The sequence below is a fragment of the Leuciscus leuciscus genome (assembly GCF_965113295.1).
Source record: "Leuciscus leuciscus genome assembly, chromosome: 9".
In the NCBI taxonomy this organism is placed as follows: Eukaryota; Metazoa; Chordata; class Actinopteri; order Cypriniformes; family Leuciscidae; genus Leuciscus; species Leuciscus leuciscus.
Genome location: NC_138733.1, coordinates 25,568,252 through 25,593,213, shown reverse-complemented (window position 1 = coordinate 25,593,213; position 24,962 = coordinate 25,568,252). Strand labels below are relative to the sequence as shown.

Below are 24,962 nucleotides of genomic sequence, written 5' to 3'. Positions count from 1 at the left end.
TATATATTTAAAAATGTAATTTATTCCTGTGTTGGCAAAGCTACATTTTCAGCATCATTACTTCAAACTTCAGTGTTTGATCCGAATCATTCAGAAATCATTATAATATATAATATGCCATATATTATATATTTTAATGAAAACCTTGATTGGTTACAGCGTGGTTGAAGAATGGTCAAATAAAAAGGCTGGATTTAAATGCAGCAGTTCAACTTCATTTATAAACCCAAAAGAAACCAAAATAATGCATAGAAATCCGGAACAGAACAACCAACATCAGACGAGAACAGACAATGAACTGAACAAACACATGATTTAAGAAAAACTTAACTAATCAAAGAAATGAACAACAGGTGCACATGATAATCAAATCAACAAGAAACCATAGAAACAAACTCAATCACAGGAAACCTCCCAAAACAGATACAGACACAGATAATCCCTTACAAACATTTTTCCAGGATTGTTTAATGGACAGAAAGTTCAAAAGAACAGGATTTAAAATAAAGTCCTGAAATAGAAATCTTTTGAAACAATTTAAACTGATGTAAAAAAAGAAAAAGAAAAACATATATATATATATGTATGTATGTATGTAGGAGTACGTAACATATAAATGGCTCTAAAGTAAATGGATAAAACTCCAATTCTGAATTCATGGGTCTTTATTATGCATGAAGCAGACTTGTTTTACTAAACTGCATTATGCATAATTAAGTATATCACACTGTATCAAGCTTAAATGATCAGCATTATCTATATGTACAAACTGTACAAACAGAACTCACTTTTTGGGCTTTGTATTTGAACGCGGTCTGTACTCGTGGGATTCATCGTCAACTCCGTTCTGTCTTTTGTACCAGTCAAACAGGGTGCGCAAGATAGAGGGTAGGCAATACTCGGCCAAAGAACTCATTGTGCTGATCAACTGAAAATGAAAGGAGAGAATGTATTAATCACCACATAAACAAACAAAAAATATACCTAGAGCATAGTACTGTATATAGGCCATGAATTTCATAGTGCATCTTCAGGAGAAAGTTATTTTGAGTGTGGAGGTGGTATTGATGAAAGCAGGGGATTTTGTGTGAGTATGTGTCTTAAATGTGTCTGTAGGATGCAAAGAAAGTGAGAAAAGGGGAGGGAGTTGGGGTAATAAGTGCAGGAAGGAAAGGCGGGTCCCTGGTGAGGACTCAACACACAGGGAAAAAGGGCGGATTCAGGGGCTCAGGGTGAACACAGCGAGCCCTTCATTCCCTGATGAACCCTGGGAGAAGAATCCCCTCTCAGTGAGGCTCCTGAAAAGCCCAAGGGATCATGGGTACAAACACAGCCCTGTGAGCTCTGAATGAGGCTGCTATTCACCTGCCTCCAACACACACACACACACACACACACACACACACACATATACATGCATACAGAAACAAACTTACAAACTCAGAGCAGAGAACACACACTCCACCCAAGCCAGCAATAAAAAGCCCTTTCATTCTAGACTTTCAATGCATTTACTCAAGGGTATCTGGAATTAAATTCAGTTTTTTAGACATTTCGTACATTTATTCATTTTGCAGATACTTTTGTCATTAATTTACAAATGAGTTTGAGAATTATAATCATATAACAAAGCTCAACAATAAGGATTTTTGTTTGTTTCCTGCTTTCTCAGTCTGGCTATTGGTTCAGAATTCTACTTGCCTCACATGGACCCCAACTCAAAATTATATATATATTCTAGATTAGCCAAAACATTTTGACCATCTGTGTAATATTCTGTTTGTCCTCCGCGTGCTGCCAAAACAGTGCCAACCCTCCAAAGCATAGACTCTACTAGAGCCCTCAAGGTGTCCTGTGGTCTCTGGCACCAAGACATTAGCAGAAGATCCTTCAAGTCCTGTAGGGTTGAGAGGTGGAGCCGCTGTGGATCGAACTTGCTGCTCAAGCACATCCCACAGATGCTCAACTGGAATGAGATCTGGGGAATTTGGAGGCCAAGGCAACACCTTGAACTCTTCATCGTGTTCCTCTAACCATTTGTGAACTATGTGTGCAGTGTGGCAGGGTGCATTATCCTGCTGAAAGAGGTCACTTCCACCAGGGAACGCCATTGTCATGAAGGGGTGTACTTGGTCTGCAACAATATTTAGGTAGGTGGCACATGTCAAATTTATGTCCACATAAATGGACGGACCCAGGGTTTCTCAGCAGAACATTGCCCAGATCATCACACTCCCTCCACTGGCTTGTCGTCGTCCCATAGTGGATACTGCTGCCATCAGTTCCCCAGGTAAACAGCACAAATGTACACAGCTGCCCACATGATGTAAAATAAAATGGGACTCATCGGACCAGGTGACCTTCTTCCACCGCTCCAAGGTCCAGTTCCGACTCCATTGTAGGCACTCTGATTGGTCTGCGGCTACGCAGCCCGATACGCAGCAGAGTGCGATGCACTGTGTCTTGCGACACATTTCTCCAGTAACATCATTGAAATTTTCTGTGAATGGTGGGTGCCACATCGGTTCTATCAGTTCAGACCAGACGGGATAGCCTACATTGCCTTGTTCATCACTGAGCCTTGGACACGCAAACCCCCGTCACCTATTTGTGGTTTGTCACTCCTTGGACCACGGTCTGTAGGATCTCACCACTGCTGACCAGGAGCAAAACTCAAGGCTTGCCCTTTCAGAGGTGCTCTAACCTACTTGTCTGACCATAAAAATTCGGCCCTTGCCAAAGTCTCACAGGTTTTTACTCCTGTCCATTTCTGCTGCATCCAACACATTGACTACAAGAATTGATTGGTCACTAACAATCTAACCTACTCAGAAAATGTTAGGAAATGATAAACATTTTTCGCTTCACCTGTGAGTGGTCATAATGTTTTGACTCATCAGTGTATCTAGTATATATATATCACATTTTTGTGTGTGAAATTGCAAAGAAAATATGCAATAAAAAAATTATATAGTTATAATTTAGAAGAAACTAGATGGAAAAAGAAATTTGGAAAGTAATGACACGATCAATGCATGTACAATATATGATCAAAGAATATAAGATATAACACTGTTTCAATACAGTGAGGGACTGGCCTGAAGCTCTTACACTGGCCCTGGGTCAAAATACAACCCTTATTGTTGAGCACTGTATAAAATAACTAGAAATGATGTGCAAATTATGGAGAAATAATGTCTCACACACTGCATGAAATGTTTTGAAGACAAGATGGAATACACAATGTCTCCTATGTATCGTGAATTTCAGGTATAAAACTCTCTTATCTAATCTATAAGAGATGCAGATTGACTTGTTCATTCCCAGACAGCCAGACGAGCCAAAAACCACATCAAGCTTTTGCGGAGGTCACTTTAAATGCTTTAAAGGCCAGACAGATCCATGAATCTATTTTAATAATTCAAAAAAGTCTGATTAATTTTTGGCACAGCTGGGCAGCTAAAAAGCTGTCTCTTGTCTTTCCGCTGGGACATCTGTCCACAGACTAGACGTGTGGACGTGCGCATGCAATATGTTCGAGGGGGGGGTGGGGGGTGGGGGGGGGGGGGGGGGGGGGGGGGGTTCAGGAAGCAAACTGTACTTACTTGGTCAAACTGGGGATCTTCACCCCTCTGAAGAGACTTTATCAGAGGTTTTTCCTGTAAAAACAACAGAAACATAATTGCTAGAGTAAATATTATTCAGGCAATTCTAGCTAAAAGTGATTCCTTATGGTTTCCTTGATTAAATGCAGCTCTGTTCCAACATCATGCTTTTTAGCAGCTACTGTACACTACCATTCAATAGTTTGGAGTCGGAAATATTTTTTTTTACATGTTTTTGAAAGAGGTCTCTTCTGCTCACCAAGGTTGAATTATTTGATCAAAAATAGTCATTACAGCAAATAACCGTTTTCTATTTTAATATATTTTAAAACGTAATTTATTCCTGGATGGTAAAGCTAAATTTTCAGCATCTTTACTCCAGTTTTCAGTGTCACATGATTCTCCAGCTGCTCAAGAAAAATGTATTATTATTATCAATGTTGAAAACAGTTCATTATTTCATGATGAATATAAAGTTCAAAAGAACAGCATTTATTTGAAATATAAATCTTTTTTGTACCATTATAAATGTCTTTCCTGTCACTTTTTCATAAATTTAAAGAATTCTTGCACAATACATTTATTTTGATTTTTTATGACCCCAAACTTTTGAACAGTAGTGCATACACAAACAGGGCCACCAGCATAGTCTTACAATGTGAAAAAGCTGATCTTAGCAACTATCATGGATCGGACCTGCTGATTAAACATCACATGTTGTGTAAAAAAACAAACTGACCTTCATTCTGTACTCCTACTCTAGTAAGATTTTTCAATCGAGCACCAGAATTGTGTGTAAATTCTTTTCAGGCAACAGCAGAGTTGATAACCTATTCGAATATTCAAATAGTATTATTGTTTTAATGAACTCCAGGCCCAGAACACACCATCTTCTCTGACTCTTAGAATCTACAGGGTTTGTCAAACATAGCCTAACACTTTCAGACCATGTTAAATTTAAGAGCCCACTGAAGCACCCCTTTCATCTTAGGTTAATAAATATTTCAGTGGCTGGAGTCATTTGAGGGAGAAACAGATGAGGGGGCGGATGAGGACAGTGCAGTATCCCTCAAGGCTTTCATAAGAGGTTAATGGATCACCTTATGCTCTTGCAGGACTTTTCTCCACTACTGAATTAAATGACTGGGGTATAGTTTAAGATATGTATGACTGACTCATAAAAACATTCAGTTGTGTCCGAAGAGATCCTTAAACAATTTTTTTTAAAAGACACTGCAGCTATGAATCGCTCAATTTACTGTCCAGTAAGAGGGATGTATAAATAAATCAATATTTATGGTCATAACTGGTCATAATCAAGGTCATATTCTTATGTATTAAGTGTATTATGTATTACCTGATCTTGGTTATTGGTTCAGTAAAATTAGAGGACAAAAGATGAGCTCATCCTGATAGCAGCAGTGACACAATATATTTGTCCTGGGAGGGTTAATTAAAAATAGTCTGCCTGCCGGTCATGAAACTAGCAGCTTGCTGTTAAACACGTGCAGGTGAACTTGCCAGTTGTCTGGGAAATACTAACAAGGCTGGCTAAGTGTTCAAGGTCCTTAGAGATAAACAATCTGTTTTGTACAGAACAAGCATTGTACACTAAAATCTCATCCGTATTTTCAATGCCCGGCAGATCTAAATTTCATTTCTATTAACAAGGATCATACAGGGTCACATTAAGGTGAAAGCTGCTGAGCTGCGTAAACAACTAGGCAGGCCGAATAAAAAAAGGATTAGCCGGATTAGCTTATATTTCATTGATATCTTCTGAGCAATCAATCCCAGTCTAAATGGTCAACCCTCAACACAATCTTCAAAGACTGATTTGTCTCTGAGGATTTAAGTGGTCATAGGTCTTCAATAGTTCAGAAATGTCACTCACCAGAGGTTCGGCCATGACAATGCGTATTTTGCGCTCAGAGATGGTGGTGAAGTTGGCAAAGAGGCTCTTGAGCACGTACTCGCCCGGCCGGCTCTCTGGGTCCACGCTGATGGGCATCATGGCGGGCGGCCCCTTCTCACCCTGTGAGCAGCAAACCGGGGGGACGGGAGGCTTGCTGTACCCTGGTGAAGCTTCGGACAAAAAATATCAAATATTATAAATATTATAAATAAATAAAAATTATTAATAATAATACTAATCATAATAAATGTTATTAATCTGAAAGGCAAGCAAATAAAAAATGATTGTAAGAAGTTTGTATTTGTCTTTTTCAGAATTTAACATCTGCATTTTTTCAGAATAAATCAGAAACTATTTGAATGAATAGTCAAGTAGGCATGTGCCGGTATCACATTTTCATGCTGCGATTAATTGAGTGATCTTTTATCACGGTATACGGTATTATCACGATATTTTAATTGCACATGAGAAACAGATGGATTTGGGGGGGGGTGTAAAAAATTAAATAAAACTTGCATCACAAGGTGTAATTGTGATTGTCAAAACATTTGGTAACTAAACTGAATTTTATTAAGTTTAGTGACAACATCATGTTACAATGATTACATGGTACAATGACTGGTAGGCTAGCCTACTGTTTGTATTGCTTAACACAAATTTAACGATTTCAATTCAATACTTGGGATTTGATTTAAATCTTGATTCAATATTGACTTATTTTGGATTAATATTAGGAAGGCTACAGTAGATAGCCCACATGTTATTTTTTTCTCATGAAAAAAAATATCTCACATAATGCTATGTAACCATATAGAGCCCTATCAGCTGGTATTATTAAAGGTTACAAATAACTAATTAAATCAAATATAATGTGGTTTTCATTATAATAACAATTATGTAATGACACAAGTAAAAATATAATAAATATGTAAAAAAGTGCAGTGCACATATTCAGCAAAATACTCCTCGATGTTTTAGTCATCTAACATGCTGCTGGTCATTAAATAGTTTAAATGTAACGTTCTGTGACACAATTGTTCTCCTGTTTCATATCAAAAGTAACCTGCTCTGTCTTGTTTGACGGTCTTCGTGTCCTCTTTGCTCCGCGATTTTTCTCTGCGTGAGAAAACGGATGTGTGGCGTGAGCGTGTGAGGAGTCTCGCGCTGAATGCGTCGAGTTGGCAGCTCTGTTAGAAGCGGGATGGATCCGGATAGATCGGCGGCGGCCATAGACTGTAGGCGGTGGCGTTCCTCCTTCCGCCATGCTGCTTCTCCATGTGAGGACTGTTTACATTAGACTAGAAGTGCGCACCGGCCGCATGCTTATACACGTGGCGATTGTTTACATCAGAGTGCGCACGTGTTTCGCGCAGCATAGGCAGTGCTTGTTTAAGCGGTTGATGGAAAATAAGCTATAATGCGCGTTCTAAAAATCTAAATTCGGATCTATTATTTTTCACGGTATTTTGAAGTGCCCGCGATAACAATATCGTGCATATTCATTACCGCGATTTATCGCATTACCGAATACCGGCACATGTCTATAGTCAAGTATTGTGTTCCAGACCATGACAGTTTCCTAATCCAGACAGTGAAATCCACTTCAGAATTCCCCAAACCTTCCCATTCGGTAGCTTGCCAGCAACATGTGTACACAAAGTAACACCTAGCTTTCCTCAACACCAACTAAAGTAACACCCTAGAAGCAGAAGGTGCAACTTTATATCTTTTTTTTTCTTCACATAGCTCACAAACACAGAGAGAAGCTACTGGACAGACTGTACTGTAAGTAACGGTGGTCGAGTTGCAGAGGGGGGATGTGACAGTCACAGCAGTGTTCATTTTGACAACAAATTTTGATCTAGTTTTAGACACTTATCATATGTTGACGAAAACAGACTTCGCTCCACATGGATTAAACTGCGTTTTGCTTTCCCTTAAACAGAACAAAAAGATAGTCTGTATGTCACCCACAGCATTTCACATCCAAAAACATACAACAACAGCAACAAACATACAACCAAGTTCATTTCTTCTTTTTACTTAACTTTTTTAATCTACTTTTATTTTTCAATCTAAAGTCTACTATATTTTAATATATTTAATAAAGTTTAAATACAAAGTTCTATCATGAAACTCTAAATGGCACGTGCTGATAGGTCCTTGACTCAATCTGCTTGCAATCACATCATTCTCTAATGGGCACAGCTGATTGGTTCCTGCTGTATCAGTAGCCAATGAGCTCGCTGCTCGACATTCAAATACCTATCGTTTGCTATAGCAGTGCAGCGTGCTTTCAGAAACCCTCCTCCTTCCCCAGCTCCACCTGTATAGATCTGCTAATTGGTGATTCATCCATGCATGTACAGCAGCAGCACGTCTTATGTTGGGGCCACACCAAAAGATATTTAAAATCTAATAAGATTTTCTCCGGCTCCGACGTTCTTCCGAGCAGGTTTGGTCACTCTCAACGCACCTCACACCACAGGAAAATCTGATAAGATAATCTGTAGAACCATCAAGATAATCGGGACTACACTTAGGATTGTCGAAAGGGGAGAAATCGGCCCGAATATCTTGTGTTGTGTGTGTATTGGCAGTGGCAAGTTTCATATTTGCTCTACAGCAGCAGCAGCGTACCAGATCTATTCTGCCAAGACCGAAAGACCAAAAGAATTAACATTGTCATACCCATTACCATGCCAAACTCTCAGAGAGTTGTCATGACAGAACTGTATTAATGAATAAATATTCAATAATAAAAATAGTTTTTTTTTACATTGTATTAATATTTCTTGAATTTTATTGCATTCAACATAACTGCACAATCATTCACTCACATACAATGCACCTAAAAAGGTTGCTAACAAACATTTATTGTTGATGAACTGGCTTAATTTCATCAAACCATCTTAGACCAATATATTTCTTCAAAATGAACAGCCACTGTAACAGGAGTCTCTTTTTTTGCTATAATATTATCTAAACACCAATTAAATCTCATGGACAAGTCTGAAGCTCGCTTTGCACTCATTCATTTGTCTCCGTTTACTAGTTTCATCTTCACTCACAGATTCTCACTTCCCTCTCTCTTTTTCTCTTTTGTATCACCTACCCAGGCCCTTGATGAAGTTCACCATGCTGGTTTTATTCCAGCACATTGCTGAGCTATCCATAGTGGGGGAGTAGTATATTTGATCCAGTTTTCCACACCTCACACGGCCTTATCAATCATTCCAGTGATGGCGGGACCTTCTCCGGTTCGCCACCTGCCCCATACTGTAACGTCCCAGTGCGAGTTGAAACAAAAAAGTCAGAAAATTGTGTGATAACAAATCCAGACGTGTGCTCGCTTCTTCTGAAGGCTCTCTATTGCAGTGTAAATGTCCACTGCCTCTCGAGACTGAAGGTCAGCCTGGAATTTTTAGCTGAGGTCTGGGCAAGTGTGCAGGACTGACATGTTACAGTGGCATAGTTGCAGGGCTATATTTATCCCTGTGTACACACTATACGTCCTGATCTCCCCTCTGCCACTAACCAACAGTGTAAACATCATTTGATTGGGCACAGACTCACTCACTCACTCACTCTCACTCCCTTGTCTGCTCGTACGTAAAAACACAGACGGCGTAAAGCAAGATAAACTATCTGAATTCCACTGACTGACTCCATTACACAATCTTTCCTTGGGAAAACAGCCATTGGCAGAAAATGGGATGCCAACAAGGCTTGCAAAATTCAATAAAAAATATTGTAAACAAAATGCAAACAGAACTCATGCCATCAAATGTCAATAAATAAAGATTCAATAAGCAAACTACAATTCCATGATGCTGACGTAATCAAATAAAAATGACAGTATAATATAAAACCATTACTTTTTAGTTATTTAATATCATACAAGTATATGCATAATATACATACTACTTTTCAAACGTTTGGGGTTGGTGAGATCTGCATTTATTTGATCACTAATACGGTAAAAACAGTAATATTGTGAAATATTATTACAATTCAATATAATGGTTTTCTATTTTAATATTTTTTTAAATGACATTTACATTTTCCTGTAATGGCAAAGCTGGATTTCCTTTGGTGTCATGTGATCCTTCAGAAATCATTCTATTTGTTGCTTAAGAAACATTTCTTATTATCATCCATGATAAAAACAGTTATAACAGTATGATGAAAAGTAAAAAAGCAGCATTTATTTGAAACAAAAATGTGCTGTGACATTATAAATGTCTTTACTGTCACTTTTGATAAATTCAATGCATCCTTGCTGAATAAAAGTATTAATTTCTTTATAAAAAAATGACTGACCCCAAACTTTTGAATGGTAGTAAAATATTAAATAAAACAATCAGGACAAAAGAGCTCAGCAATGACTAAGTCTCTCTCTCTCTCTCTCTCTCTCTCTCTCTCTCTCTCTCTCTCTCTCTCTCTCTCTAATATATATATATATATATATATATATATATATATATATATATATATATATATATATATATATATATATATACAATGAAGTTTAGACTTATTCGTTGCTGAACTCTTTCATCCTGATTGTTTGCCATGATTCTCTCACTTGGTTAGTGTAGCATTAACTGAAAAAAAGTTTAAATTGCGCTGACATGATGACTTCAACATAAGCGATAAGTCTATCTTGGAATGAAAGATTCATTCAGAGTCATTAAAAAGAAAATGATCTATGGAGTAAATGTATGCGATTCCATCAGGTTGCTAGGGAGACTGTCATAATAAGTGAAACCAACTAGCAACAGAATACCCTAGTAGCAACCACCTAGCAACTCCCATGTAAGTATTTTAACACCTATAGCAACAGGACAGCAACGCTCTGGCTAACACCCAGGCATTATGGCGGTGGATTTTGCATGTGCAAGCACCACTCTCATTTTCTTCAGAAAACTACAGTTTTTGACAGAAGTGGTAAACGGGTCACTCTGTGCTCCAGTGCCAGTCTAGATGATTACGGCAGCCTGATGCATTACATGTGATTCTGCAAACAAAAGATGGGCTCAGACAGAGCATTACATCAGCGTTCTGCAGAGGAGCCTCTGAGCATTGAGCTGCTCCCAACAGGGACAATATAAGACATAGAACAACGCCTCTCTATTTCACAAACACACGCACACACATTGACATGAGACATATACATAAACACAAATACAGTATACAGACATATTTTTAACCTCTTTTTTTCTTTCTAAAACAAATCCTGTTGTGTCCACCCAACATTTTTCTTGCTCAAGGATGGACAACAAGCATGGAAAAAACATCTAACAAAATCCCCCTCTGATGTAAAAGATGTGGGCTTTTTACATTCATAGACCCCAACTGTGTACAAAAGATCCCTCGGGACAACTGACATAACTGTAAATGGGACCTATAAAGCCTCATCCATTTTCAGATGGTTATCAGGCTGTTAGCATTGAAAGCCCACTCATATCCCACTGGTTACTTTCATCAACGAACAGAGAAAAGTTCTCAACGAGAAGTGATGTTTTGATAACTTCGGGTATGTAAAATCTTTGAAGTGACTCTCATAAGCGCAGAATTGTGACAAATGTTGATCTAGAGTGACGTAAAAGTCGCCTGAATTCCGATTTGACTGTTCAGACTGAGGCCACATTGCAAAACACCTGTATCAGATTTAGGACAACATATGAAAGGCTGCATTAAGTGGCCCAAATCGGAATTGAAAAGATCAGCTTCCATGTGGTTTGTGCTGTTCACACTGTTATGGTGGGAAAAAACTGATCTGAGTCACATGTGAACATCTGGGCCGCATTTGCTTGCAGTCTGAACGTAGCTAGCCTAAACAAGAAACTAAAGACACGACTCAATGACAAAAAGTTATTTTATAAGGGTAACTCTGAACAACAAGGTTTCATTTGTTAACAAATGTAGTAAACATGAAATAACAATAAACAATACTTCTACAGTACTTATTAACCTTAGCTAATTATTTTCTCAACATTTACTAATCAAATTTTTTGATCTGTTAACATTCCTTAATGCACTGTGAACAAACATGATTTTGAGCATTTTTATTAACTACTGTTATTAACAAAGGTTAAAAAGATATGGATCATTGTTACAGTAGTTCATGTTAGTTAATGCACTAACTAATGTTAACAAATAAGACCTTTTTGTAAATTGTTACCAGACTAAAGCGCTTCAAAGAATAGAAGGCAAAATATGACATCCAGAGGTCACATCAGTCGCCCGTGGGCATCCACACCTATAGTATACTATAACCCGAAGAAACAGGATCAGGTTTTGTAAAGTTGCCCGAACACACTGTACCGATTGAAGAAAGTTGGCTATCCCTGTGTCATATAGAAAGGTCAGGATTACAAACAGAAAAACTGAAAGATGAGATACGTTCGCAGATATCTGAGCCGTGCTGATTATGACAGCTAAATAACAAGGACATTTTTCCTGGATTTAGCCATTAGGCCTAAGGACACTCGCAGCTCTAAACCTCTGAGCCAGAGCTAAAAATATATTTGGTACACTGTGCAGCGCACATTTGATTTAGTGATAAGAACGTTTCACCCATTTACTCTGAGGCAGAGAGAGAGAGAGAGAGAGAGAGAGAGAGAGAGATTATGATTTGGTCTAAATTATTATTTCTATTCATGTTTGATATCACTCTGGCTTGAAAAGAAGGTGTTTCGTAATTCGCAGAAAATATATTCGCTTCTAAATGACAAAAAAAGTCTGTAAAAACAACATATAAAACATACAAATGTATGAGGAAAATGCAACTTATATATATATATATATATATATATAGAGAGAGAGAGAGAGAGAGAGAGAGAGAGAGAGAGAGAGATTTTGTTTTTTAAACATACTTTTTTATTGTTTACACAACAAAAAGTATGTTTAAGCTATTAAAAATAAATCAGCATTGATTTCTAAAGGAGACACTGCCACTCTCACTGCCACTGCTGCTGCAAGCTGATTGGCAGAGGGCTGACCAGCCCTCACAGCTGATTGGTCGGTTAGGCTGGTGAGAACAGGGACCTGATGTACACTGCTCTTGGGAGCATACTGTGTACCACAACACCAGGACAGGGATTACTAAGCAAAATAGACAAAAATGTCAGCCAAACTGAAAATTCAACCTCATGTCATTCCAAACCTGTATGTCTTTCTTACTTCTGCGAAACACACACAAAAAGATATTTTTGGAAAAATGTCTCTGTGCTTTTTGTCCATACAATAAAAGTCAATGGGGTGTTTTGGATGCCAACATTCTTCAAAATACCTTCTTTTGTGTTCACAAAGTTTAGAACGACATGAGGGTGAATAAATGACCCTTTATAATAAAGGAGTTTTGCATGACCTATCCCTTTAAGCCTGATTCATAAGCATCATTTGACCGCACGCACACACAAAAAAGTAAAATAGAGATAGCAATGCATGCCATAAAATCCATATTATGCTGCTCCCCATGCGTACTAAATAAAAGAGGACAACAACACCAGAGCACGTGTACCAGAGCAACAAACTCGCATGCGAACTAAATCAGGATCTATCCCGCCAGCCCTGGCTGTGATCCCGCAGCTCTGAGCGCCAAGATACTCACTGCTGCTCCAGGACTTCAGAAGGGACTTGATGCTGATCTCAAAGAAACCCGAATCCTGCTGGCTGGCCATATCTGCCGGCGGATGAGTTGGTGAAGTCAGTCAGAGGATGCTGCAGTCCTGTACATTTCCAGAACAGGCAGGTGGAATCCACTGCTATGGGAGAGTGATGCTGCCACTGGAGACTGAGCCAGAACAGAGCGCCACAGATCCGCTAAGCTCTCCCCCCCCCTCCTCATCCTCCTCTCCAACCCACCCTCCCTCTCTCTCTCTCACTCTCTCTAGGCAGGTTCACTTTAAATAACCCAACGTCGGAGGCTGTGAGCAGTGCAGGGAGAGCGGGGAGAAATCCTCTTAGCCCCGTGTGGTTAATTATAACCTCTGTTTGTTTGCATCAAGTGAGAGAAACGCTCCTGACTGTCATCTTCAGCTTGAGTGTGTGAGGATAGCCATGAAAGAGGCATCTGGTAGGTCAGTATCCTGATGTACAGGGGGAAAAGAAGCCCCTGATGATACGCCACAAATGTTTTTTCTACTACTGTGGTTTATGTATCTGCGTGTGTTCCAAATAGCAATCGTAGCACTTAGCAGCCACCGATGACTCTGGATAAAAGAAAATCAAAGACAAAATCTAAAGCCGGGCTATTTTCCAAATAATATTACTACAATGGCCTTCAACATATTGGATAATTAAAACACTTAGGCCCTATATAACAATTAAAAATGTATGAATGCCATTGCATTACAAAATATGAAACCAAGTGGTATCTGATTCTGCAAACAAATGATGATAGAGCTTCACATCACTTTTACTTTTAACAAACTGGTCATAGGCTGATTTTAAAAGGAATAGTTCACTCAAAAATTGTTTGCTGATTAGTTACTCACCCCAAGGCCAAACAAGATATACATGTTCTTTATCTTCAGCTGAGGAAAGAAAGTCATATAGATCTTGGATGGCCTTGGGGTGAGTAAATAATCAAGATATTTTCATTTTTAGGTGAACTATTCCTTTAAATAATGCATGAAGTCAGTTTCTCTCAAGATAACAAAGGTGTAGTTCATGTCATTAACTAAAGAAATGAATACTTTTATTCAGCAAGGGCACATTACATTTTTCAAAAGTGACAGTAAAAACTTTTAGATTTGTAAAAAATCTAAATCTTTTTTTCTTGAACCCTGAAAAAAGTATCTTAGTTTACACAAAAATAACCAGCTAAGCTTTTTTAAACTGTAAAAAAATGAAAATGATGAAAATAATAATAAATGTTTTCTTGAGCAGCAAATTAGCATATCAGAATGATTTCTGAAGGATCATGTGACACTGAACACTGGAGTAATGATGCTGAATATTCAGCTTTGCATAACAGGAATAAATTACATTTGAAAATATATTCAAACAGAAAATGTTTTTTAAAATAATTCCATACTGTATTTCTGACCAAATAAATGCAGCCTTTGGTGAGTTTAAGAAACTTCTTTCAAAAACCTTTAAAACCAGCTCTAAACTTTTGAATGCCAATTAATTTATCTATTATTTTCTCATTTAAAACCAGACAAATGGTGTGTGTGTGTGTGTGTGTGTGTGTGTGTGTGTGTGTGTGTGTGTGTGTGTGTGTGTGTGTGTGTGTGTGTGTGTGTGTGTGTGTGTGTGTGTGTGTGTGTGACATTTTTTGCACTTTTCTTTAAATAAATGTCACTTGGTTTGTTATTTTGTAATATAGAACACATTCATTCATTTTTATTTGTGGCTTAAGAGTTGAAATACTTTTTTGGGACACTGTTTATTCCAAAGCCTTGTCTACTCTTTGTGTGGCACCCATGACCTTCCTTGACTTCCTCGACTTTGAGTATTGATTTTGGCTTGAACCAGTACTAAAGTCCCTATTCATCACAAGTGTCAGTCAAGTATGAAGAAAAGGGCTGAAAAGAGACAACTGCAGGGCATCCGGAAAACAATAATGTCAGCACATTTTCACATGCTATTTTCTTAATTTCTTTGCTGAGAAACGAAGTGCAAAGCTCACAAGAAGTCAGCAAAGGTCAAACGCAGCACAAACACCAGTGCAATCAATGCAGCGGTGAACAAGTCTGAGAAAGTCTCCTTCACAAATGCACTTTAAACACAAATGATATCAGCATGGTACGAATTACTCTACCTGTCTAAAATACAAACATAAACACAGAATATTTCAGATTCAGCACAGAGCTTTGGATGTTACACAGCTGATTTGCTGGCAAGCACTGCACGTCCTGAGCCTGAGTTACTCCATAATCCCATCATGCCCCTCTCTATCCCTCCGATGTCAAGAACTTGCCCTTAATTACATAATGCTCACACTCTATTTATCAGGCCAGTTTAGAGTTGCCCATTTGTGTTCTGCGGGAAAAGAGTATAATATAACATCAATCTGAGTGGAAGCCACTGAATTTAATAACAGTCTACTTATACAGTGTAGCTTACTACTAATTCAAACAATAGATATGATAAGATACAGAGTGTTTTAATAGAAAGATGTTAAGATGCTTACATTTCCATGCGTTTCATGAGTTGATGAGTCAGTTTTGGCCCATGCTTTTTTATATTTTCATATGCAAATACCCTAGACAGTCCAGACAGTAAGCCATGTCAACAGTGCCGCATCTTTTCCTCTGACTTTAATTCACAACTAGGATTTGCCTACAGGGAACAAGGGATTCGGTGCTTCCCTGTTTTTGTTTATCTTTCAAACATTAAAACATTGCTACATCGGTTGGTTATAGTGATAACATTATGGAAATTGAACAAGCATTTATTTCAAATGTAAACTCAAAATATATACTTATCCCAGTAACATAACCCACACAGATCGGAAACGGTAACATTATGAGATTGGAGCTGCATGGCACAGCGAGGAGCTAGACATATTATTACATAATGTCCTGGCTGAACTATCTCTCAACCTTTCAACCAGACCATTAACACCCCACGGTGCAAATGGAGCGATTGATGGGTGGAAATGTCCAAAAAGCTAAAGGCCACAAGCCTGAAAGCATCGTATTGGAAAATGGCTCAAGCCAATCACTCAAACAGCACTCAAGTGAAATCAAGCTATCAAATAAAAGAATAAAATAAAATAAAGTAATAGATTAGTGTGGGATGTTTGGGATATTTGATAACCTTACAAACAAAAATCAATTTTCTCATCACAGGCATTCATTGGCAGGTCAGGAGTAAATATTTAGTCTTAAGCCTTCAGAGGGGAGTATGGGCAGGTTGTTCGGCAGGTTGAGTCCCATTAAGAGCCTATTAAAAGCATTTTCAAGCTCTGATGAAGTGATGGAATGTGAGGCATGTCTCACTGATGCAGGCGTCACTGTGGATATCAGTACCAGCTCCGCACTCCTCTTTTTTTCTGTCTACTTTTCCTCCCTGTGCTGTTTTTTTCTCTCTGTCCACCCTCTGGCCCCTCTTTCTCCTCTTACCTTATCCTCCTTTTCAGACTGCTTCAAGGAAAGGCACACAAAGACTAACACACAAGGCTCAAGTAACATTTTCAGTGTCTTCAATCTAAGCGGTCTCTGTGTGTTCTGTCATTTATCACATTAAACACACATTAAACAATCAGGATAGATACTGTGGGGTCCAAACAGTCTGATAGCTTTACGGAATTACAAAGATATGATCAGCATAACAATTTGAGTTAAAAGTTAAAATTAAAGTTATCAGAATGCCTTAGGATTTAGTTGATGCCGCTCTGCTGAACTTTCTACCGTATTTGTTTAAAAATCCAGATTTTTTTTTATCAATGCACTGTAAAAGTGATCAGTTGACTTAACTGAAACCCATTGCCTTGAAATTATTAAATAAATAAACTTCATGCTTAATTGAAAATAAATAAGTTATGTGGAATTGTCAAGTTCACTTAACTTAATTTTTTCAATTACGTGAAGTTTATTTACTTAATAATTTTAAGGCAATGGGTTTCCTCACTTTTTTAAGTTAAGTCAACTGATCGGTTTTTACAGTGGTTTCCACAAAAATATTAAGCAGCACAACCGTTTTCAACATTGATAATCCCAAAAACAAAAATTATGAATGCTGAGTATTCAGCTTTGCCATCACATGAATAAATTACATTTAAAATATATATTCAAATAGAAAATAGTTATTTTAAATTGTAATAATATTTCACAATATTCAGTTTGTTCTCTTGATCAAATAAATGCAGCCATGGACACTAAAAAAAAAATCATACTGACCCAAATCATTTAAACAGTAAAAGTTTCTTTCTTTTAACTTTCTTTTCAAAATGCTAAAATTCTTCTTTTTGTACATTTCCAGATTTTGAATCCCAGACATTTGGACCACACTGTATGTCAAGTCATGCCAAGTCATTTGAGATGATCCAGGACAACCCTGTCATAGATTAACAGAAATCCAGCAATCCAGTTCCAAATTCAGCTGAAAATTAACAAACACTTTGATATCCATTTCCTCACGTTTCAGCACATCACTATGGCAGTTTTCACTGCACACATTCGGTTGGCTCATATACAAATGTGATAATCTGAAAGCAAAGTCTATTTTAACAAACATGACGCCAGATTCTTGAGGTAACCAAATAAATATCTATAGACGTTGAGGCATTTCACACATGGTTAACAGAAAAACTTATGAAGTTGACCACCCTAGCAAAGCAGCCTCTATTTTTTGCTCCAATCTCTTATTTCATAGCAGACAGTGACAACAAAAGAACACCAATCAGCACCTACATGCCAGAATAGTGGGCCTTTTCCTGGACCGGATCTTCTTGAACTTCCCGCGAAAGTCGCCGCTCAGCATCAGGTCTTCGGGAAAGCTGGCCATGCTCACCACTTCAATCCCATCACTCTCCTGATGCACCGGCAGCTCCTTGCAGCCACGCTCGCCGATCGACATCTAACGTCAGGCTTTCCACAGCGGGACCATTGAACTTGTGATTTTCAGTTTGTTTGCTCTCCTTCTGTTGCTCTTTCTCTCGTCTTTTCCTTCTCACAGAAGACTGAGTCTTGATCCTGGGCTGTTTCTTATACCAGTGTGTGCATGGGTGTGTGTATGTGTGTGTGGTGTGGAGAGATGCAGCCAGATATGAGCCCGGCTCCACGCTGCAAGTGTGTTTTAACCCCCTCGCGCTTGTCAAAGCAGTTCAGCCAGTTACAGTACAACGTATGAGAACAGGCAGGTGTAGGATTACTGTGCCGCCCAGTGACAGAATACGAAAGGAAAAGGAAAACGGAGAAAAAGAAAGAGACACAGGAAATGCTGCAGTGGGCAGCTCTCCGTCTGTGAGTAGTTATCACAAATAAGCTGCTTCCGTCATTCGGTGTAATTGAGTCCTCATCCTGTGATAGTCCAGAGGGTGGGATTCCCCAAAGATAATGCAAATCCTTGCACGTCTCATGTTTTGGAGAGGCATCCCCAAACTCCGCTGGGATGGAGGAATCATTTGTGCCTGTAATTTGCATTTGAAAGCTCAGATGTGGATTGTCCTTATTAAGTCACTTAGAGAAAAACTCAGCACAGACTATGTAATGGGAATTGTTGCCTCATGGGTGTAAACCCTCAAAGGATTAATAAGAAATCCCTATAAAAAACGTTTTAAAAAAACTCACCTTCTGACGCTCATTTGTACTTAGAAATAGCACCAGAAATGGCCCACACCTACATGAATGGATTTTTCCACTGTTACCATACATGAGAAATACAAACCCACTTTGTGTGCACTTATAGGCGTTTTCTGTTTTAAAAGTAAGTCTGTTTAGCCAGCTAGTACACTGAAGAATAGATATACTGTATGCCACAAGAAAAATACAATTAGTGTTTTTCCCCAGCATGATCTGGGTTAGTCACACCCTGTGATGTTGCGTAATACATTTGTCCTATTCAAATTTAAAGCGAATAAAATAGGGCAAAGGTTCAGCTTGTGTAAAGTTCCTAATGGAAAACCACAATTGAATTAGGAGGATTGTAACCACACAAAATCACTTAAGTATTCAAATTACAGCTATGAAAGGATTGCTGGAGTTTTTGGTGAAAAAGCAAAGTGAATATGAAGGCATATAGAGAACTTCATGGATTTTTTAGGATGTACAATTTTGCTATAGCAGCTATATCAAATGTATACTACCGGTCAAAACTTTTGGGTTCAGTAAGTTACTCTGAAGACATCTCTTATTTAAAATTGTAATATATTTTAAAATGTAAATTATTCTTGTGATTGTAAAGCAGAATTTTCAGCATCATTACTATTTCAGCATCATTATTCGCAGTGTCACGTGATCCTTCAGAAATCATTCTAATATGATGATTTGCTGCTCAAGAAATTATTATTATCAATATTGAAAACAGTTGTGCGGCTTAATATTTTTGTGGAAAACTTTTTTTCAGGATTCTTTGATGGACAAAGTTCGAAACAACAGCATTTATTTGAAACAGAAATGGTTTATAACATTATAAATCTCTTTACTGTCACTTTTGATCAATTTATTGCTTAATAAAAGCATTAAATAATTTTTTGAAAATCTTACTGACCCCAAACTTTTGAACAGAAGTGTATAGGTTTTGTTTAAAAGAATATGGCTGTTTGGTTTTATTTTTGTCAAATCTGAATTTCAAAACTATTGTTTTAATTTCAGATTTGATACTAAGCAATCTCAAAGTGACTTTTAAGGTAAACTGTAACATAAGTTGCACTAATGCAATGTTTCACTTCTTGTGAAATCTAGAAGAAAAAAATGGGGCAACTGCGCCCTCTAGAGTTAAAAGTAGAAACAAGCATATGCAGGACTGCCACAACTTGCAACTCAAATGTGCATGTTTAAAGAAGACCATAAAAAATCCATAAGAAAGGACATGATAACATGTCATATATACACCTACAAATTGAGTATATCATATCAAAAACTAACGAAGATAATGTCATGCCTGTGATAAATTCACTGATCACAGAGCATGCTTTAAAGACAGTCTCCGTTTATAGTCAAAAGCTGTTTCATAAGCTCCAGAAATGCAGAGCAGGTCTCTGTGGGCAGAGAGAAGTAGGCGAGAGTTTGGCGAAGAGAGTCAACACCTCCGGGCACTGGGAGAATTCAGCAAGCTGTTGCCATGGCGAGGGACATCTGAATTTACATACGCAGAGAAGGGCCTGGTGAATAATTGATAAACGCCTATTATTAGAATAAACTCATTTAAAGTTAATTGTACTCTGATGTGCCTTCTGTAAATTCCAGAGAAAACAACAGCAACAAACATCTGGCACACTGCAAATAATCGACTCAACACTCTCAACTGGATGTCTGAGTGTGTACTTTGTCTCTGTTGACCCATATTTCTCAATCATTTTGCATCATTGCAAAGCAAACGCTTTGGAGAATATGTGCTTATTGAGTTAAAATGCTGTAGTTCAACACAAACTCTAGAAGATCGATTCCTCAAATGATTTCTGAGAAAAGCAACAGCAAAAGGCCATTAAGGGGAAAAAGCTGAAAACATGTTAAATAGTTTCGGACTAGTGCATTGTTCCAGGCAATAGTTTAATGCGTGGAGATGGTGAGAACATATCATGTGACTCATCAAAGCAGCTCTTTCAACCTGATCTCATGTACATCCATCCGTCTAAGGGCTTCAGCTGCCATCTGGAGCTCAGAGACCACATCGAGAGGCATCGCAACACACAAACCCTAACATCAACCCTAACGTACATTTAACGCATGCTTTACATTTAAGACACTTTGCATTGAGCACATGGCTGTTTTAGGATTTCATGTAGATTTTTAAGCAGTTCATACTGGGATTTAAAATGAATTAAAAGAATAAGAATTAATAACTAGCCCTAATGCTATTTCTGTAATAAAAGCCGTTCTTTACTAGATTTTGTGTGTTTACTTGATTTCATGCATTGCTATGCTATGTTCTGACTGATTTTTAGCACATTGCTTTGTAGTTTAGCAGTATTATCATCTTTATACTATTATAGTATTTATCAATATATTGAATCAGCTTATATTGCAATAATTTGAATACATTTTTAGTAGCCTGATTTTTTTATGCTTTTGTGATTTCTATTTGGCTATCTAATTCTTTTTTATTTCAGTTTTAGTCATTTTAGCACTTCAAATAAATCATTTCATTTCGGCTATCTTTTATCTAATATATACATTTTATTTTATTTTTCATTTATCTTCTTTTTAGCCTATATTTATTTCAATAAATGAAAATGAACTTAATTGTTTTGGTTTCAACTAAGATTAACAACACTGGCAGCTAGGCTGTTCTGGGTTGTTGCTAGATGTTGTTTTTTTTGTTTTGTTTTTTTTTTGGCCATAAAAAGTCCAAGTCCCTAAGAAATTATGCTTCTTATATAAGGGATTTATTTTATTTTATTATTATTTTAATTTAATTTTTACTTTATTGCAAAAATCACAAGTCAAATAACTTGGAAGGAAATAGCACTCCTCATCTCAACAAGCTGCATGACTTTAATAGTAATGAAGTTTAGGGATTTGTTAAATAATACAATACGTTTTCCCCCCCTCCATTCTGTCACAGATTGAGTTTAGGTTCCTTGCCACTGTCACATTTGGCTTGCTTAGTTGGGGACACTTAATATTCAACAATATTATTGATCCGATCAGACTGTATTGGATGAGAACTGAACTGGGCTGGACGATGACACTACTGTTTTCTACAGAGCTCCTTTCGTCAAATTGAACTAATTTAATAATTAATGATCTTTACAACGGAACTGAATCAACACTGAACTGACCTTTGCTGAACAATGACACTATTTTCTTTTAGAGCTGCAGCTTTACAGCAGAACTGAATTCTGTTTGCATCATTAAATCATTATTTCCTGTTGATCACTGTAAAGCTGATTTAAAACAATCTGTATTGTATAAAGAGCTATATAAATAGAAGTGGCTTGACTGGACAATAATAAATATTTCTGTAAATAAAAATTAAATATTAAAAAAATATATTTAGCCAATTATAAGTATAATACAATAATAAAAATGTATTTATTATAAAAATAATTCTATAGCAAGCAAAAAGAGGCAAAAGGTGCCAATGAATGCAGCATTCTTAGGGTTGAGACTGGTGTTCACTGTATGAAAGTACCGGTTCTTTCCGCTCCACTGATAATGGGGTCTTTCAGGGCATCTGGGTCCTCACCCTGCACCTGTCCTTCTAACTGCTCGTCTGTTAGCAAACAGAGGCACAGCTCATTTCTGACATCCAATCAGACAGGTCAGAAACTGCTTATGGGCGGAGCTTACATCTCATCACCCTATGGCATCGCAGAAAACCGGTGCCACTGACACCGGTGTCACGCTGCTCATATCTGGTTACGGCCAGGTGATTCTGATCTTTTTTTGTTCCCGGCATCGATACGTATACACAAACGTTCATTGTTCAGCTTTCAAGATGGGAAAAGGAAATCAGCCGTTGGCTCAGGTTCAACAATCAAGCGTTTGACACTCACAAAAGACGCCCTCCGTCTCAAGTGACACATGAAGACGTTGGTGTTTGAATGTCCCTGGGCCTCGGCCATTGTCTGAATGGCAACGTTCAAGCCAAGTCATAATTGAACTGCAAGCGAACAGGATTCAGGCTAATTAGATGATGCTTTCATGTGCCTTTGGATGAAACGCATATGTGTTGGCGGATGAACATGAAGAATAGAAAAAAAATTGAGAAGGAACATGACTATGTAAAGATGCCAGATCATAAAGCTTCCTGCCCACCTTCTCGCATATTTATAGTAGCGTACTAAACCAGCACGGTTGCCTGAGAAACACGCTTCTGTGGGATGTTCTTCAAACAGATGTCTGGGAATGTTCTTGTCAGAATGATTCAATAAACTCTGGAATGACAGCTAAAGAGAGTGAATTACAGCAAATCATTGCACTGTCATAAAGGTCAACTCCATCTGTCTCTGATAGCTTCACTTCTATTAGCTATTCTAAGACAACACGAATTGTTATAAGCAAATCACAACCATTTTTATGGTTCACACAGTCAATAGGACTTTTAGCATATAAAAAAAAAAACTACCTTTTAATCCGGCAGCATGGGCTCATTTACATAAAAGCACGCTTACATACTGACCTGTTGCATATTCCTATTATATTATTTATTGAACTACTTTGCAGTTCCACAAGCAGCTACTGTACATGCAACTTCACCAAGATAGCTAAAATGCATTAGTCGACACTGCTTTTAGATCATTGTAGTCTAAAATCTAAATTATTTGTAATATTTCACAATCAATCAGCACTCTTTTATATTCAAACCTGTATGAATTTCTTTCCTCTGTTGAACACAAAAGAAGATATTTTGAAGAAAATGGGTAACTAAACAGTTTCAGGTCCCCATTGACTTCCATAGAAGGAAAACAAATACTATGGAAGTCAATGGTGCCCCCACAGCTGTTTGGTTACCGACATTCTTCAAAATATCTTTTTCTATTTTCAATTTTTTATTCTATTTTTGGGTGAACTATCCCTTTAATAAATTTTGTATCAAATCATTGTTAGTTTATGTTAGATCAGCTCTATTAAATAATATTAACAGATGCAACCTTTGATTGTAATAATCTAATAGTACATTGAGTAATGTTACCTAACTTATTGTAAACTGTAACCAATATATATATATATATATATATATATATATATAGCTTTTATATAATAATGTTTGGCAGGCCCTCTAGCAGCATGGGATCATTTACATAAATGCACGCCTACATACAGAAGGGTTGCATTGTGCTATTCTATTCTTTATTTAACAGGAATATGTGAATGTATGAAAAAGCATCAAAGTCTGTTCATATTCTTCATTCTGATCTACTCCCTAAAAAGAGGTAGCCTAATTCAATATTCTTTGGTAGGACAGCTGTAGTCAAAAAAACCTGCAAATAAAGGATTGGTCAGTAATAGTATACCGGATAAAATGTTAATAGTTGCATTTTATCTCAGAAGTATTAATGTCTGGTTAATGGAGATACGTCAGTATTTGATGCGTCCCAGTTTATCCAAAAATAAACACATGCGCAACATGTTGCAAACCTCATCACGACCATAGGAAACTTTTGTTATATTCCTTCATGCAGATACCCAACAGAACGATTTCAGGGAATGTAGTTCAGGAAACGTGAAGGATAGGGTTCACGTGATGAATATTTAATACAAAGTGTGGATTCACAGAGGTGACAGATAAACCGCTCCAAATGACAGTCGTCAATATAAGTGAATAGACGTACCTGTGAGGAAAGGACTTTTCTCGACTACTGCTCCATCCTAAAGTTGCTGCGGATGCGATGAATTCTCGCACTTGCCTCGAGGTATGCGGAGCCTCTGCCTCGTCAATCAAACAAGTAGTGTGAAGTCGTAAGCTCCTCCCATTGTTTAAGCCCCTCCCATCGGTAGCCCTGGACCTAGCGTGTTACAACCGGTTACAACCTATGGTTACAACGAACTTACCGGTATGTATTTTCTATATGTCAGTCAATGTGTCTTTACTTCACAAACATAACTTAACATAAACACTCTTCCACCTTGAATGGGTTGGTTTTGATAATGGCCAGCTAATTATACCTTATCCAGCTTATTACACGGTTAACGTACTTAACAAATACATGGCAATTAAATATTGATATCTTTATTTCCATACTTTTAGCTTAATCTAAAAAAGTTCATCACAATGCACAATGTCTATTGCAACAAGACAACACTAACTTAATTAGTATTTAATTCTCAGCGACCTTTAGTGTCTCTTACCTGTTCCTTATTCTCCTGAGTTATGTT

At 37.6% G+C, this 24,962-nt stretch overlaps 1 protein-coding gene across 8 annotated transcripts in view; it reads right to left on the bottom strand.

Moving 5' to 3' along the window:
• Positions 1-24,549, bottom strand: part of frya (furry homolog a) — a 69,427-nt gene extending 44,878 nt beyond the window's left edge. The window contains exons 1-4 of one of the 8 annotated variants that reach the window (XM_082179536.1): positions 24,419-24,549; positions 5,500-5,690; positions 3,606-3,659; positions 789-928 (exon numbers count right to left, since the gene is read on the bottom strand). In XM_082179536.1, coding sequence (XP_082035662.1) covers positions 789-928; positions 3,606-3,659; positions 5,500-5,619 — 314 coding nt within the window. In that variant the 5' untranslated portion in view covers positions 5,620-5,690; positions 24,419-24,549. Of the gene's footprint in view, positions 1-788; positions 929-3,605; positions 3,660-5,499; positions 5,691-8,635; positions 9,809-13,138; positions 13,359-17,891; positions 18,624-24,418 lie in introns of those variants that run through there. The other 7 variants (XM_082179537.1, XM_082179531.1, XM_082179532.1 and 4 more) reach the window with 7 other exon arrangements.
• Between the last annotated feature and the right edge of the window lie 413 nt (positions 24,550-24,962).